This window comes from Xiphophorus couchianus, chromosome 24 (genome assembly GCF_001444195.1).
Source record: "Xiphophorus couchianus chromosome 24, X_couchianus-1.0, whole genome shotgun sequence".
NCBI lineage: Eukaryota > Metazoa > Chordata > Actinopteri > Cyprinodontiformes > Poeciliidae > Xiphophorus > Xiphophorus couchianus.
In genome coordinates, this window is record NC_040251.1 from 4,463,029 (window position 1) to 4,481,075 (window position 18,047).

At 42.5% G+C, this 18,047-nt stretch overlaps 1 protein-coding gene across 2 annotated transcripts in view; it reads left to right on the forward strand.

Annotated features, from left to right (window-relative positions):
• Nucleotides 1–18,047, forward strand: part of spega (striated muscle enriched protein kinase a) — a 46,400-nt gene that overhangs the window by 11,111 nt on the left and 17,242 nt on the right. The window contains exons 3-19 of one of the 2 annotated variants that reach the window (XM_028010111.1): nt 5,272–5,370; nt 7,058–7,208; nt 8,096–8,881; nt 9,640–10,085; nt 10,873–11,016; nt 11,266–11,448; nt 12,876–13,030; nt 13,889–13,977; nt 14,083–14,258; nt 14,367–14,553; nt 15,463–15,536; nt 15,634–15,792; nt 15,941–16,130; nt 16,989–17,218; nt 17,298–17,417; nt 17,491–17,595; nt 17,813–18,019. In XM_028010111.1, the coding sequence (XP_027865912.1) occupies nt 5,272–5,370; nt 7,058–7,208; nt 8,096–8,881; nt 9,640–10,085; nt 10,873–11,016; nt 11,266–11,448; nt 12,876–13,030; nt 13,889–13,977; nt 14,083–14,258; nt 14,367–14,553; nt 15,463–15,536; nt 15,634–15,792; nt 15,941–16,130; nt 16,989–17,218; nt 17,298–17,417; nt 17,491–17,595; nt 17,813–18,019 (3,501 nt within the window). The remainder of the gene's footprint in view (nt 1–5,271; nt 5,371–7,057; nt 7,209–8,095; nt 8,882–9,639; nt 10,086–10,872; nt 11,017–11,265; nt 11,449–12,875; nt 13,031–13,888; nt 13,978–14,082; nt 14,259–14,366; nt 14,554–15,462; nt 15,537–15,633; nt 15,793–15,940; nt 16,131–16,988; nt 17,219–17,297; nt 17,418–17,490; nt 17,596–17,812; nt 18,020–18,047) is intronic. The other variant, XM_028010112.1, reaches the window with a different exon arrangement.

Here is an 18,047-nt window from a genome sequence, read left to right on the forward strand (position 1 = left end):
AAGAAAAGCACAAGCGTCGATACAGTCCAAAAATATTGTGATCAGAAAAATCTCAGTTTAGGAACTGAAATTCAAGGTGAAGGTAGTTAACACTATGCCGTCCCCTTCAAAAGGACAGCCTGTCTCCATGGTCTTAATTCCAAATTTCCTGCTTATATTTTCCCAGCATGAAAATATAAGCGGTCCTCAGAGATTTCTGTTACAATAATAACTAATTCATTTGCTCAGGGTTTCACAAATTTGGGGCAGATGAAAAAGTGTGTCAGTAGGCTACGCTCCGTGGAGACATGGGAACCAGGCCAGCGATGCACAAGGATGAAGTGAGCAAAAGCGGTGGCTCTGGATGCTGCTGAAGCTCGCTTTGCTTCTTTATCAACGACTAAATGTGCTGTCTTGCTCTTACGCCGCTTAACAGAATCTGGTTTGTTCCCCTACAATCCAAATACAAATGCTACCAAATCCGAGGCTGGGGTTTTGCTGATATGATCCCTTTGGGAACATAACAAAAAGGAACCGTGACAAAGACAGAAGCTTATAGGAGGATGTGTCAAACAGCAGTTAATCAAATTACTTGAAATGACTCGAAAAGCAGCAATCATTGGGATTGGAGTGGGGGGAGATAAGTGCGAAGTGAGTCATTTCACTTCTGCTACTTTTGCTTTCTGTCCACTGAAAAGCAGTGAGTCATTCCGAGGAGCTCTCTGTGGAGCTGATTGACAGCCTGGCCAGAAAGAAATCTTTTCAGCTGCTTTATCAGCATGGCTGCTCTTTAAAAAACACAGATACAGCCTGCAGGCTGTATCTGTGTCTGCTGTATAGGGGCTCATCTGACCTTTTTACAGTCACCTGTCAAATATTGTCATTGCAAATGGTTAGAATTTGAAGCTGCTAATACAACAGAGCTTGGACAAAGTATACAAAAAATGACAAAAGAATTGTGCCAGTAAGACCACATACATGAAAATAAATACAATCTGGTGTACCTCTGTGATCAGATTAATCCTTTCCTGTTGTTGCAGTTCCTAGAGTTTTAACTTAAGTCAAATAAATGGTATCAAATAAAAAGCACTGTGTTGAAAAAAAAATATGATTACTAGTGATACTGGTAACATTTTGGCATTGGTAACAGTTTTTTTTTTTCAACTTGGTGCATAACCAGTAATATTTTGAGTAAGCTCAGAATCCAAGTATTTAATTATCCCAAATATTCTTTCACATATCTCTATCTGTGTTTCTGAGAAGCTAGTAATCTAATCCAGGACTGCCGTGTCTGTTTATTGAAGCTCATTAATGCAAGCTAATTCTGGTAATCCTAGGAACCAAAACCGCATTGAAAATGATTCCCTCTTCTGTTCACCTAAAAATACTATAAAGTTTTCACAAATGTCTAAATGTGTTCAGAGTAGAATTCTGAAATTGTGAACACATAATGGTCAAATGCAGTCCAGAGACTTTAAAGACTGTTAAACGTCCTTTAAATAAATGCTTAGAAAAGCTACAAAGCAGATGTCAATTTCAGTGTCATTTGTGGCTAACAGCTAGCCAGTTGTGTTACTTTAACTCTGCTTTACAATTTATCTGTCACTTGTCACAGTTTTGTTTTTCTATCAAATGTAAAAAACTATGCTTCCACACGAAGCAATTTAAAAGTGGCGGATTCTGTAACAAGCTGTTGCCAGCTAATGGGACCAGACATCTGTTTTTTTAGTTAAATCTGTCAACACAACCAAACAACAACAAGAACTACTTCTTTTGTTTCTTTAAGAGTTACGAACAAAGATAAAACACGGTGTTAATGTTAAATCACTCATTTTCATATTTAGGGCTTATAGTGCTAGCTTACTTGTAAACTATAATGCTAGCTTACTCTTGTAAGCTACAGTGCTAGCTTACCTGTAAGTACAAACATCTCATAGCTGACAGTGAGGAGTGGGGGAAATTTTCCTCAGATAGATGTCAAAAATGATATGTAGCTATATAAAAATAGAAATAACTGAATATTTCATTGTTTCTTCTTTTTTTCCACAACTGTAAATGGGAACATATTTTGTTCTAAGTAATTTGTTGAATAATACATTATGGTTTTGTGTGTTGTTTCAGAGAACTGGGCATTCCACTCGGACATTTGGCAGATTCACCCATGGTGTGTTGTCAGTATGAGCTTATTCTCAGCACTTACAGTTTCTTTTTCTTTTTTTCCTTGTTAATTTTTCTTTTGTTCTATTGGAGAACCGCTGTAGCCTTTCGTTCTTCTCGGTTTAGCCTTCATCAGCATGTGTTTCCACTGATATTTACTCCAGCACTTATTATTTGGTATATGGAACTTGTTATTGCCTAAGTCTATTTGTATGTTTTGCTGTTTAACTGCACACAAGTGGGTTTTGTTATTGTACATCCACCCCCACAAAGTGGCATTTTTGTATCGCACTGCTGCCTCTTTGCAAAAAGCACAATCCTCATGTGGAAAACATCTATCCCTTCTCATTTGTGCCATAATATTTGGGAATTTTTGTGCAATTGATGACTCAAACCAAAAGCAGATACTTTAACTCCAAATCTCATTTAGAATCCAATCCAAGCTTTACGCTTTCCTTGTATATTCAGCGCTCTCTCTGCAATGTGTTTAACTTCATGACATTCAGACGGGTGGATCTACATACCCAGAGCCACAAAAGGCGCACACTCTCTAATGGTGATTGTTCTTTTCTTGTAGTCGTGCAATGATCTAATCAGGATTTTTGACTTGATGCGAGGCGCAATGAGGTGCAACCCATTTTGTGGTTGTCGTCCTCCTCCTCTCCCGCAGACTCTCTAACCAGTAAACATATCTGTCAGCCACCCAGCAGTTTGGCTGGTGATTTTTAGACTCTAATGGGTACGAAGAGGATTGGTCGTGTGGGTGAGAGAGATGCTGGTTTCCATAGTAACGGTGCTCTCCCGTCTGCCCTCTCTTGCTGCCACTATGGAAGCGAAGTTTTCCGCTCCTGCCGAAAGCAAAGCTATGGTAAACCTTACTGCCTCTATGTGTCTGCTGCTGCACCCCCATCCATCCATCCATCCATCCATCCATCCATCCATCCATCCATCCATCCATCCATCCATCCCGTTCTATAGACCTTCTCTCTTTCTGCCTAGTCTGAATTCATACATTTTTATTTCTTTACTGTAGACTGTTTGACCAAAAACAGTCTAATTTTGCAGACTTATGGTCTTAAAACAAGCGTTTTCAAAGTTACTCTAATTCCTTTTTTTTTGTTTTTTTGAAAATTCAAACAGTGCCAGAATGTAGCTAAAATATTGCCAGTAATAGTTGTAATCATTTTTGCCCTATTGCCTCTCTGCAATGGTAATTGTTTATTGTACTGACAGACTAACCTGTAACTTGTGGACAATGTTTTTTTATTACCATGGTTTCCTACTATTATGGTATGTTTTCTTTATATCATGAACTTAAAGAGCTTTATTATCACTGCTGATAAAGTATGAGCATATATTGTTGCCATGAATATTTATCAATAATCTGCCATTCTGTTTTATGGAAAATCCCATTGGATGCCAGAGGAATTCATTTTTGCTTATTGATTTGCTCCTTTGTTACTTCAGTAGAAATCAGTTGTCTTCAATAAGCTGTTTACCGCTCCGACAAATGGGCTAATTATCGCAACTTGCATTACTGTAATTGCAGCGTTTTATGCTATCAAAAAAATGTTGAACTTTTGAAACTTTAGCCCACATTCCTGCAACATACCATAAACAAATAGTTGAAATCCGCGCATTAACTTTTGCCTACCTTGCTTTACTAGTATGGTTCCCCAATGTTATGGGACTAAAGCAATTAATTAACTTTGCAACTCTGCTGCAAAGACATTAGCACATATTGTTGAAATGTTAAATAGCTATTTTCTATTTGCTTTTTGTTGTAAAATAACATTAGGAGTCTAAGAAGCTGATTGGCTAGTCAAGCTTGTCAGATCCTGGGCTGTTTTGGTGTTTTGATTATTTGGTTCTAGTTTTATTGTTATTCTGTGTTACTTTGTCTCTGTCTTTGATTAGATCAGTTTGGTTTCTGTTTAACCTTAGTTCAATTTTTCTTAATGATTCTGGTTTATTATGTTTATTTCTTGTGTCTAGTTATTCCTTGTTACTCTTGTGCTCTCTCTCGCCCCCTGTTCCACTTTCTCTCTCTCTCTCTCCTCTCGCACTTGCTAACTGTTAGCTAGTATTTAAGCCTTTCTCCTGCCCACACTCCTGGCCTGGCTGGTTCCGCCTGTCGAATCCTGTTCTGTCCCGTTTACTTCCCTGTCAGTACTCTGCTTGCTTTTTGTTCCTGTTTTCGTTCTGCTGTGGCTCCCTACACTCCCTGTGAACGTTTGTTTTGTAAGTTTTCAGTTTTATCTTTAAAGAAAACTCAACGTGAGCCATGCTGTCATTTCCCCTCTGCATTATCGTCCATCCACAAACTCACACCTTGGTTCTACTCTATTAGCTTTGTACTACAATACAATAGCTTTGTACTACCTTTTTTTATTTTGTATGAAATAAAATAAAACACAGCAGTGGAAGTCGAGGAAATTGATTTTAGTATGTTTATTTGTCGTTACTATTTCTGTTTCAATGAATCTGCAGTCAGATATTTCCTGTACCAACAGAATTGAACATCCTCACAATGCTAAGGTATTTTTGCACATATTGAGAAACTGAATATCTGCAGTTCGATTCCTGAACCCGGCGGCATTTGCTGCATGTCTTCCCCCCTCTTCTTCCCCCTTTCCTGTCAGCCTACTTTCAAAAAATAAGGGACATTAGAGCCAACAAAAAAAAAAAAACCCCTGGCAGGGTACAAAAAAAGACCCCCTGGCGGGGTACAAAAATAGAAAAATAAACCCCCCCAAAAAAGCAGTTTATTTAAAATTTGATGATAGAACTTTTATTCTACCATCAATTTAAACATCGTAAACATTTCATGCCGAGCTTTACTTCTCAACTTTGTTTTTTCTTTACATTTAATAAAATTCCAGTCTGTTTCACGTTTATATGCAGCTATATTTACACATATAAAATATGAAGGCAAAACACGTGTATCTCAAGCGTAATCTCTGCGTCTCGTCACTTCATGTTTACATCTATTTATGGACTCGTTACACGGCTTGGTTTGAATCCATTTCATGTACATTCAGTATTCTTTTGAAGGAGCAAGTGCTGCCATTTTTACTTTTTGTTTTTAAGTTATTACCTGTGTGTAATTTTCTTGCTCTCGTCACACGATTTCAGACTCTGAGACGACAGAAGATGAAACGACTGAACCTCAGATGGAAACCAAGGAAGGGCCCGGGAGGCACCAAGACAAAGCCGGACGGAAAGGACCATCGGGTATTTAGTTGCTTTTAGCTCACTCTGATACTTTTGTTCATTTCCAACACTTTTCAAATCAGACATCCAACGTTTCAGCTTCCTCTCGGCGCTGCACACATAAATATGTTTGACTTCGAACCGCCACTGTTCGCAAAACGCTGTTCCAGACTGCAGTCTTTGCAAGTGCAACGTCTCTGGGAAAATGTTTTATAGTCACATTCCTGAGGATTTATTGCCCTGTCAGAAGAGCAGCCAAAAGCACACTTGTACCAAATCATGCTTGAGTGTGGATTGATAGATTTAATGGAGGTTGTCGCTGACGTCTGTCGGGTGAAATCCGATATGTACTAATCCCTCGTGATGTGATGTGATGCTATGGTGTGGCACACTGCCCCAGTTTCCAACAGGAAGCAGCACTGTGTACGCATGTGTAAGGAAAGTATGGTGATGAGGCAAAATGCAATTAGATAACAGATATTTGAAACCAACACTGTGCTGGTGTTCCTAAATTTGTATAAATCACCACAAAATCTCTTGCAAAGATGAAAACACTCTCAGGAAGACTATTAAGTAATTTGTGACAACTCAACAATCCATTTCCATCCAGGAAATTGGATGTCTGAATAGATCGGAGGTTTTGATAAACTTAAATATATTTCTCGTCTTTCCCTGTGCGCCCCTTTTTTGTTAGAGACAAGCAACAAGAAAGCTAAAAAAAAGATCAAATCTAGTGGAGGATTTTTTCCCCCTCCTGTGTTGTATTTTTTTCTTATAAGCACAAAAACAAGATGTGTGATTCATCTGACAGGAGAACTAAACCAGAAGCAGATTTTAAGCAGGTTTTTCCATGAAGAAAAACCAATCAGAGTTTTGGTGATATGAAGAAAAAATTATATTTCATTCACTCCTTGTCCTAGTAGTCAAAAGCTCCATCCACCCATATGTCCGTTTAGAACTATGTAAGAACTTATTGAACAATGCAGCATCTTAAACTTTTTTTTTGTAACAATCTTGATCAATGTAAACAATATTTGGAGGTTTTCAACCTCTGGTTGTGTGTGAAGCTGATATTTTTCGCTCTCTAATGGTCAGGCTGAGTCTGAATCAGTTCAGTTTGATATTTTTGCTGCTACTGCATTTCTGTCTCTGTTGCTCATCACCAAGCTGCCAATCCTCTCTTGATTTGTGACAGGGAGGCCATCTTTACATAAGGCCTTCCAGTTTCATTTGTTTTCTAAAATAAATCGATTGACTGTATCTGCAGACTTTCTTCTTACGGTCCTGCAGCCGGCCCTAATTAGTGTGTTAGTTTTGCAGTGCAGCAGCACAACCCAGTTCATTCAAATAATTTCTGTTTTGGACATTACAAAACATGTAATTCCTGAAAACCGTCAGCCTCAAAAATAACACTAAGATTTTCAACTCTGATCCTGAATATCTAACATAACAAAACAGCTAAATATGAAATTTAATCAGAGCAACCACTATCGTTTTATTATTTCTGATGATTGTTTTCATCTCTTGGATGAATTCTTCAATTTATAACGAGGATCAACACGGAATGGATGGATTTAACCGTCTTAATGGTTCCATTGGCCTGATTTTATATTTCTGTATTTTGAATCTGTTTGTTGGGAACAATAATATTGATCTGAATTAAACCCAGACCTCAGTTTTCATCCAGTTTCTCGCTCTCTGACTGCAGGTGAAGGAGGACGGATGATGGACTATAACCCGGACGCTTCGGATCGCAGGGCCACGCTCCCCGGCACCTACGACCCCGTGGTGGAGCGGGAGCTCCGGGCTTTGGGTTCCCGCCCGCCGGGACCGCATTTGGACCCCTCAAACCCAGCAAGGCAAGCCTTCGGCGGGGGCCCCGCCGAAGGTGTAGCCCCCGTCCGTCACCTGGGCGTGGAACCTCTAATCCGGGCTTCTCATGCTAACCTGGCCCGGCCCGTGCAGGGGTCAGAGGAAAGTGTCTCTGTCGGAAGCGACTACTATGGGAGCATGTTCAGCCTCTACAGAGGGAGAACATTTTCCATGCCCTTATAGCACATGGCTCTCTGTTTCCAAGATCCCACTAAAGGACTGGCCTCAAATCCCAAATTGACACTTTGCACAGTATTCTATCCTCCATCGATCCATTTGTTCCATTCATTTCATTCTCTTCATTTCGTTCTGATCACACTTTCCTTTGACTTGTCTAATTTGTGGTTTGATTTCATCTCATTTGAAGCTTATATCTCTGCTCATGCTGTACATATTAATCCAAGCCTTTAGGGAGGTAATGTTGTGCAACATTTGTACTACTTGACTCATTTCTAACAGGTTAGAGCTTTTTAAAAACTGTGATTTTGCATGTTTTCTAGAGCAGCAGCTCACTTTTGGATTCTCTCTGGGTTTGCAGTGACATGCATGGTTTGTTGATATTAGCATGAATGTTTTCACGAGTCAACGACTCAGGCTCTTTCTCGGCATGATTTCAGACGTTTTTCTTGCTTTTTTGATGAGTTTATGCTTAACGTTTTTTCTTTCTGGATTACTGTAAACACTTAGGAAGTCTGGTCTATTGTTTACTTCTTTTAAAATCTCACATTGCCGTGTTTTGACCGCGACATAAGACACAATGGGACTTGAAATACTCAGACATTTACCAGCATCGTCTCTGCTCCAACAAATCCGTAAAAACTGCTTGATCTCTAACTCCACAACTTCGTCTCCCCCCAAATCCTCACTCCTGCAGGAACAAAACTCCTGAGGAATCCCGGGGGTTCTCCTCTCATGTCCTCCCATCCTCTACCCAGCCAGCGTTAATCACAAACCTTGACAAAGACAAAACTGAAGACCTCGAAGCATCTAAGACTTCTGGCAGTGGCAGCGTTATCATGACTTCGAAGCTGGCTCGTGCCGGACCCAAGATCTTTGACAAGGTGCGGGCCTTTGAGGAGCGAAAAAGGAGTGTGGATCTGCCAGAAGGGGCGGCGTCCGTGGACTCGGATGACAGGAAGAAGACAGGAGGCCCCAGCAAGGAGGAGGGGAATGTCCTGCAGGGAGTAGCCCAAAAGAGAGCAGCATTCCAGCAGCGGGCCTCCTCGCTGGAGGACAAGACCACCTACTCCCAGAGGGTTCAGAGCTACCAGAACAAGTTTGCCGAGGAGCTCCAGAGGATCAAGAAACTTGTGGGGAAATCCAGCCTGAAGAAGGCGTACTCCACTGAGCAGCTGTCGCAGAAGGAAAGGATCCACTCGGGGAAAATAGAGCCCATTCCTCAGCATGTGGTGCGGAAGCTGGAGGCCAGGGAGCAGGCTCTGGAGGGGGAACGGGATGGGACACCCCAGGTTCCTGCACCGCTCCCCGCCGGACCTCTAGGCCATCGGAGGGAGAATCCTCGTTGGGACAATGTGGCACAGGCGGCCGGAGGCTCATCCCGAGAAAGCTTTGGGAAAAGCTGGGTTGCCATGGAAACGGAAGCAGTTCACCAGTTGCCAGGACAACCACTGGCAACAGCAGCCAGGAAAAGTCTAAACAGGTTGGAGCAGATTTGATGTTTTAATTATTATGTGTTTGTCTAATTACACTGTCCCTACCAAAAGTCTTCAAACCCTCTTTTGTCACAAACATAAGTTTATTTTGAGTTTATTTACTATGATCGACAGGCAAAGACTCCATATTGGGTTTAGGTCTGGGCTTTGTCCTACATATGCTTTGATCTAAACCAGGGAAGCCCAAAGTCGGTCCTGGAGGGCCGGCATCCTGCATGTTTTAGTTCTCTCCCTGGTTTAACGCACCTGGATTCAATGATTCGCTCGTTAGAAGGCCTAAGAAGAACACTGACATGGTGAAAAGGTTGTTAGTACCACCAGGGAGAGAACTAAAACATGCAGGATGCCGGCCCTCGGGGACCGACTTTGGGCTTCCCTGATCTAAACCGTTCTATTGTAGCTCTGACTGCATATTTGTGGTCTGAAGAAGCTTCAACCAGGAAGACATGAATCCCCACAGGATGTTACTGCCAGCACCTTGTTTCATTACCTTGTTTCACAGTGGCAGCAATGTGTTCAGGGTTTTAGTTTTCCACCACATTTCCTCACATTTTAGACCTTTCGGCGAGGTGGCAATTGTGTCCTATGTTTGTAACTTGATCAAATGTGAAAGGTTAAAAGAATGGTACACTTTTTGCGAGACACTGAAGATGTTTTCTTTATAAAATGTCTCAAGCTGTAGTCATAGGTATTGTTCTTCACTGTAGTAAGTGTTATGCAACCGTTTCTTTTTCCATCCGCCCAGTGAAACTCTTCGGAGCTCACCAGCAGATGACAAACACACACTTCTTCCCACTTCCTTCAAGTCTTCATCCTCCTCCAGAGATGCGGGAACACATTCAAACACAGACACCAAGATGGAAAACAAATCACATCACGGATCCTCAAACTCAACTGGGAAGAGATCATCCCCTGTGCCGTCGGGGGAACCGTCGTCCCAACATCCGCCCAAATCCAACCGGCCTTCGCCGGCGCTTCCTCCTGCGGTTAGCCCCTTATTGAAGAAGAGGAGGGCTGAGGTGGGACGGGTCTCTCTGGCTTTGAAAGTCACCATCCCCAACATCCTGGTGGAGGACGAGCCCATGGAGGAGGAAGGTCCAACAGACGACAACAAAGGCAAACACCGAACCGGTCGAAGGGAAGGTCGAGTACGCAAAAACAAGCAAGGCCAGACAATGTCTGCAGAGGAAGGTAGGTCTTAATGAGACAGTTTAGTGTTTATACAAATCCAGAATGGAAGTGTTTAAAATAAAAAACAATCTAATTTGTATTGTCTCCTGAGTATTTCAGTACAGAAATGGTAATGTTGGCCACCTATGCAACACCAGGCCCATGACTGCAGAGGCCAGATTTCTACTGCCAAACCAAAACCTTCTCACCCACTTCAGCTTAAATCTGGGATGTGTGTAGTTTTAAATGCCAACCTTGTCACTGCTGGTTAGAGTTAGTGGTGGCCCCAACATGTTCCAACATCAAATAATGATGTAACTGGGTTTTAAAGAGCGCTAATATATCCCAAAGAAAAACGAGAAGTCCAACCACTCCATGTCAGCAAATCAGAGCTTGCATGAGGTGTGAAGTTACTGGTACAGTCTCTAAAGTAATCCTGCGCTACTGTAGGTCTGAGGAAGTCAAAGTGTCAGTAATTATAGAAATAGACAGTGGAATTTCCTCATGGTTGCGGTTTGGTTCATTAAGTCACAGAACTTAAGCAATAGAAAGGTGTGTTTGAAGTATTTTTTAACCAAAATATCACCAATGTCCTAAACGGCGCAAAGAAACTAATTGGTGGAACTTAATGTTGATGAAAAAGGACGAATGTGCATCTCTTGGGACGGACATGGTCAAAATAGTGGAATAGGTAAAGTGGTTGGGTATAATCTGTTTTACTTAAAGGCCTCAAAACCCAAACTGGAACCAATAAAAAAAAAACATGGACTCATTTTGGGACCAAATCTTCCTCTTTGTCTTCTATGAGGTTCATCTGATAACTCCTACATGTCTGCTGATGAAGAACCAGGAGAGGGACCAAGGTTTGTTAAGCCTCTCCAGGACACCACGGCAACAGCTGGTTCAGAGGTCAAACTGGACTGCATCATCACTGGGAAGCCACCAATTACAGGTACCGCACAGTCCACATGCTGGGCCCCAACCAATCAACCAACCAACCAACCAACCATCTAACTAACCCAAATATCCAACCAACCATCCATCCACGTCATTTCTTTCCGCAAACAGAACAGGAAGATCATGAATATTCATAAAAATGTGTGCAAACAACAAAATGAGCCTAATTCATTGCACATCTCTGCAGATTCTCATCACCCTGTTCATCACTTTTTGTTCCACCACATTTTTTTTCTCCCCTTAGTGACATGGAGGAAGAACAACGTAGAGCTGCGCCGCAATGCTTCTTATACGGTCCAGACAGAAGGCGAGACGCACACTCTGCTAATAAAGGAGCTAAGGGCGCATAACGCCGGATCGTACTGTGTCACAGCTGCCAACACGGCGGGCACCTCCTCCTGCAGAGCTACCCTCTCCATCCACCCGGGTGAGAAGATAATAAAACAAAAAAAAAGGAACAGAAAGAGTGAGGACTCCTCCCCCTCTAAACATCCTGCCTTTAAAAAGAAAGAAGCCTGACCTCGCGTCCTGCTCTGAATTTAAGAACACACCAAAGCTGTTCAGACGTTTTAAGGCAGCCTTGGCATTCAGAGTCACAATTAAACAAAACAAATTCCCTTCAAGACAGGATTTCTGCTGTAAATGTGCCGTTGGTAGACAATGTGTTCATGTTGTGAAGAGCTTGCACTGAGTGTTGATTGGGCTCGTGAAAACGCAGCGTTTTGTCAACAAATGGAAGCGTGTGTCTGAGCCAGCAGCTCCAGGCCTCGGCTGCCATATTAGGCCAGTGGAGCCTGGCTTGCGGGGGTATTTTTAGCCGGTGCCTCTTGTTCTCTCGGGTGATTGCCGTCTACGTCATGTCCCTCTGTGAGATCGCCGCTAAGATCAGGGAAGGTTTTTGCCACCTCAGATTTCACACTGGAGGCCTTGGTGGTGATGGAGCAGACTGACTATTTTGGGGGGGAGGGAGGGAGGGGGGTTGCGCATCACCTTAGCTTGATGTCATATTAATTTTTTTTGTCTCGTCAAAATCCAGACCTAAATTGAAAATCTTCAATCGCAGGATATCTAAAACGTTTTTGAAGTGTTATCCTATTTTTATCCACTCTGCCCTGACTTCAGTGGGTTAGGTAACTTGGATGTGACAGAGCTGGGAAATAAAGGACAGAACAGATGATGAATGTGCAAAGGGATTGTTATAGTTGTATAAGAGATGGCAGGTTTACATAAATACTTGTGGGATTTATTCCCTGATGCACAGACGCCTCTCAGACATCTGAGTCTAGGTAGGTAGTTTTATTCTTTCCTTTGTCATATCAACAATTCAACAGAATGCCCAACTGCAGCATTCAGAGGGTATTTCACATCTAGAACCATCTCCTTTCAGGTTTAGGTTTGAATATGTTTCTCGTCTAGCTTGAGCCAGCAGATTGTCCTGTTTTAGTCTTATTTTGCAGCTGTCACAATCCTTTCTTCCCCTTCTTTCCTCAATATGCACCAACCGAGGCCGAAACTGAAATGGAATGTGTTGATGTCTCCAGGGAATCATTTCTGACAGCAGCAAAACCCCAAATAGAAGGCGCTTGAAAACACGTTTTCCTCCTGCGGAAACAGTGGGAATAAGGGAACGACTGGGTCAGGGATTGAGGGATTTATTCATTTTCTGTTCAGCTTGGCTCATTTCCTATGTGTGATGTTCATGTTCGCATCTTTAAGTCGCTACACCTCAACAATGACAGACTCAGCAGTTAAAATGGCATAACCGTCTGCTGTAGAATTAGAGCCAAAGTAATTCTTTAAATGTTTTCATTATATTTTCCACGTCGCTATATGACAGCTATGTTTATTTATCAGAACCCGGTCATGTGCAGCGTGGGAAATCATCTTCAACTGTAATGGTCAGCAGTCCAGTGCAGTCGGATGAAGAATATCTTAGTCCTCAGGAGGAGAAGATGGAGGTCGGAGACTCACCGTCCTTGAATAAAGGCAGAGAACCTCCCTCATTTCAGGTAAGAATTTGCATAAAACTAAATCAACTCAAATCTTTTCAGTTGGTTGTTGGATGTAGAGCATAGAGAGTTGGGGAAAAGGGTTCCCATGGCCAAGCAGCTGCAACCCAGACTTACATACATCATCTCCAAGTATCAGATGCAGAGGTGTTGAGGACATCTCTGGACTCTAGAGTAATGGAGATGTGTTTCTGGAGGGATGAATCATGTCTGGCTTTCCCAATGGATTTGGTGTGTCTGGGTTTGGTAGTCATCAGAAGAACAGAGCTCTCCTGGCTGCATTGTGTCACATGTCAAGTTTGGGGAAGGGGGTGATGGGTGTGACTTTTTTTTTTTCAGGAATTGGCTCTGCAACTTAGTTCTACTGAAAAGAACTCCTGGTGTGTTCACACTAGGAGTGTTTAATGGATTAAAAAAGTCCTGTTTAGTCCTGTTTAATGCAACTCCAGTTTGTTTGCCTAGAAAGTCTGATTCAATCGAATGAAAAGTCTGATTCATTTGGGGAGGTGTGAATGCGCAACCCAACTCTGATCTCTGTTCAGCTGAAGTCAAATTTGACGTGGTTTGAATGCATGAGCGGAGACCTCTCGAAAAGCAGGAAGTGAGGTATAGCGCAGGGCATTCTGGGTAAACACAACCAAAATAGTGTGTAGACTGTGTAGTGTGTGTGTGTAGAGAGTGAGAAATGACTTGTGGTTCATCTGATGGTGCATATAACCATGCATCATTATCTATACCTGCTTATCCTCGCTTCTCCCTAGTGTTGCCAACTGCGTTCTTTTGTATTTGTGTCCTTCAATTCTGGGATGGAGTGGTTCTGAGCAGCCGTTCAGTTAACCATGGTTTGATCATTTAAAGGTGTCCCCTTGTGACCAGGCAGTGATCGAGGGTCAAGAGGTTGTTATAGCAGCAAAAATCCGAGGGCATCCCAAACCCACGGTGTCATGGTGAGACCTCTGCTTGATTTCTTCTGTCCAAACAAGGCCACATATGCACACTCCTCAAAACACCGCCACATAAATGATAGTGAGAAATGCTTTACGTTGACCCAGGCTGAAGGACAGAGCGGCGGTGAAGGCAGGGGGCCGCTTTGCTGTGCGAGAGACGGCAGACGGCACCTGTGAAATGAGAATCAGCGCCGCTCACAGGTCAGACGCAGGGCTGTATGTTTGTAAGCTCCACAGTGAGCGTGGAACCAAGCAGGTGGAGTGCAGAGTAGAAGTCAAAGGTGAGTAATAAAGCACTTTTTGATCAGGATTAGGTTGTGTGGATGTTTTCTTCCTACTGCTACCTGCTTTTTTTTTGTTTGTTTGTTTGTTTGTTCTTGAACGAGCAGCAGCAGCTGCTCCGATAGAGCTCAGAATCACCAGAGCCACTGAAGACGTAGCAGTCAAGGCTGGGGATTCGGCCATCTTTGAGTGCCACATCACTGGGCCACCAGATGTGGAGGTTGACTGGCTGTCTGATGGAAAGCTCATCCAGCCAGCGCTGCTCAACTGCAAGATGCATTTTGATGGAAAGAGGTGAGTTTGGATTTGGTGGAGACTTTTGTATGCTTGTTAAACACAAGAAAGAAAGTAGCATAGAACAGACTCTGCTGTTTCTGTGCTCTGATGAGCTTAAACCTGTTTATTTATGTCTAATATCTTTTAAAGCTCAATCTTATTCAGTTTATTTCAGACACTTTCAAACTGTGCTGATCAGGAAATGGTTTTAAATGTTGTTGCATAGCCTTCCACTAAAAATAGATTGAAATGGAACTTGGGGAAGTAAAATGATCAAAACTCACATTATAGTCTCGTGTTGTTTTAATAGCTCTGATAGTGTTGGACCGGCAGTGAAAATTGGGTCATTAATTTGTCCCTAAAATAAACATTTTGAAATAAAAAACCTTATAACGTTATAAATATTGGAAATTGAAAGAATTCATGGGTCAACAGAGCTATAAGCTGTTATTAGTCTCATCAGAGAACTAGAAACCGCTTTTTCTTTAGGTCAAGGTCAAGAAAAGGCTTTTAAAATGTGTATTGATATAAAGCAAAACTGAGGCGTTTCTTAAGAAGAAAAGTTATTTTTGATTACTTAGGGAGCAATTCACAACAACCCAATCTAAACACAGATAAGGTCCTGCTGTTGTTTCTAACGCTGCTTCTAATGATGATGATGGTTATGTGACTGGAGCCAGGATGGTGCCATTAAACCGATGAATATATTTGCGTACAAAGTCCTCATAAGGTTATCACTATGGAGGATTAAATACGTCCATGGGTCAACAAAGCCAATCTTGTAGCCTTTTCAAAGCACAGCTAACCCTGTAGCCATGCTAACAGGGGGAAAAAAAGACCAGGTTGGTGTTCTCCCTGCTTTTGTCTCTGCTTTTTGAATTTTGCAATTGGTCCAACACCCCCGCCCTCCTCCCGGGGCATTTTTAGGTGCCGCCTAATGCTGAATTCAGTGCACGAGGATGACAGTGGGACATACACCTGCAAACTGAGCACTGCCAAAGGTAAATCCCAAATGCTGATGAGGAGAGAGGAACTTAAAGAAGTACCTTTAGAAAAAAAAACAAAAAACACATTTACCAAAACAACGTTTGCCTCCAGAGGAGCTGACCTCAAATGCAAACCTGAGAGTCGCTCCATCCAGAGAACCTCTGTTCACTCGCAAACTGGACATCCTGGAGGTCATCGAAGGACGCACCGCACGCTTTGACTGTAAGGTGAGCGGATCACCTGCCCCGCGAGTCACATGGAGGCATTTTGGTAAGGAGCTTCAGATTGGTTGTGTGTGTTGGAATGTCGAAATCCTGAACACTAAACAAAAACAAAAAGAAAGAAAAAACCCCCCCACCAACTTCTCATCAAAGAAAATGCTTTTTAAATGTTCTGTTTCACTGCTAACTTCTGTCAGAGACACGAGTGGAAGAGAATGATAACATTCGCACCCTTCAAGAAGGAGGTCGTCACTCACTTGTCATCTCCCACGTTAGCAGCGACACGGAGGGTTTCTACACCGCAGTCGCTCAGAACGTTTACGGAAAGTCCGAATGCACTGCAGAGCTGTATGTGCAGGAATCGCGGGCTGCCATCTCCTCCCACATGTAAGAGAAGTTTTTCCCATATAAAGCCTTAAGCTACTGTACACACACATTGAACTCCACAGTTTCCAATGCATTTTTTGGAATTTTGCAGTTGTAATAGATGGGGTGCAGGGGCAGGAGCAATAGTTGGGTGGTTTCAATCGAAGCAGCAGTGGATACACTTCCACTAATCCACTAATAGCGGCGCTAATTCTTTTGTTTAGCACATTAGCGTTTTCGCTAACTTTGATAGCATTTAGTATTCTTACATAAAAATTTTCCGGATAAATTCTAAAACGCTAATTTACTTGGCTATTTTAAAACTTTTTGAAGAATACATTTATATGAACAGCCAGCACAATTAATTAAATATTACATGCAAAAATTGACATATATGAATTGCTTTGGGATGTGGTGGATATCAACATGTTTGATTTTATAGCTTTAGCATTAGCTTATGCTAAATACCATGTTGTTATATGGCTTTAGCATTAGCTAAGCTAATGTTTATGACTAGTGCTTTAAGGTTAGGAAAACTAGCACTTTTGGTTAGCATGGCATAGTCAAAGTCATCACCTGAGAATCAGTTGCAAGCCGCTCTCCATCCGATCCAACTGAGTTTGAACTATTTTGCGGACAGGAATGGGCAAAATGTAAAGTTTCTCAATTTGGGAATCGGCCAGAGATAAAATCCAGAAGAACTGCAGAGAAATGTGGTTTCATGTATCGTTTCCTCTTCCTCTTCACAATCAGAAAGTACCTCACATAAAATCCTCTAAATATACATTGTAGCTATTACGTGAATAGCTAAATTGTTATGTCGACTTTTTTGTTTTAGACTAAAGTAGTGAATTCATGTGATTTACAATCTTTCTCAAGGGCCAAGTTAGAGAAGATGCCATCCATCCCTGAGGAGCCTGAGGTCCTGGAAAACGAGTTGGAAAGAAGAACCATGCCCGATTTTGTCAAGCCTCTGGCAGATGTGGAGGTAGTCGAAGGGAAGGAAGCCGTGCTGAAATGCAAAGTGTCCGGCCTGCCCTACCCAACCATCGCCTGGTACCACAACGGCAAACGCATTGAGAGCAGCGAGGAGCGCAAAATGACTCAGCGTAAGCAGGCAACCAGATCACAAACCAATCAAAGGCCTCCATGAAGGAAGTAAGGAAGAAATTTGCATGTGTTCTCCAGACAGGGATGTCCACAGTCTGGTCATCCGGGGCGCCTGCCACGCTCACGGGGGCGTCTATAAGGCGGTTATATCCAACAAAGTGGGCAAGTCGGCCTGCTACGCTCATCTCTACGTTACGGGTAGGGAGCGTTCTGAAGCTCTGCTTGAAAAGTTTTCAGGATTTTTTTCTGAAGTTTTGTTTAATTCAAACAGATATTATTCCTGACCCTCCGGATGGTCCTCCTGTTATTGAGGCCATCACAGGGAAAACCATAACCCTCAGCTGGAAGCGACCGAAGAGGCTTGACCCTTCACTGGGTAAGTTCCTTACTCAGCATATTTCTGAGAACCGTTTTATCCAAAGAAGGAACGCCTATTAATATTTTACTACCACAGGTTTAGGTTTAAATTTAAGCTATGTTCAGATTTCCAATTATAGCCCGCATGTGTTTGATGTCTATATCTGGATCTTAAGCACCTCACTGTCTTTGGCTGTCACCCAGATGACGTACATAAACAGCACGTGTACTTGCAGATGCCAGCTCGTTGCTGTTCATGGTCCAGCAGCAGCCTCTGGGATCCATCCAGTGGTCTGTTGCGGCATCTAACCTGAAGGAGACAAATCACACTGTCACCTCCTTATCCAAGGGAGTCCGTTACGCCTTCAGGGTCCTGACATCAACCGGGAAGACTCTGAGCAAACCATCCCCCTCCACTGATCTGGTCCAGCTGCTGGACAAAGGTACTACATCTGCTCCTGCTGCTGTCCA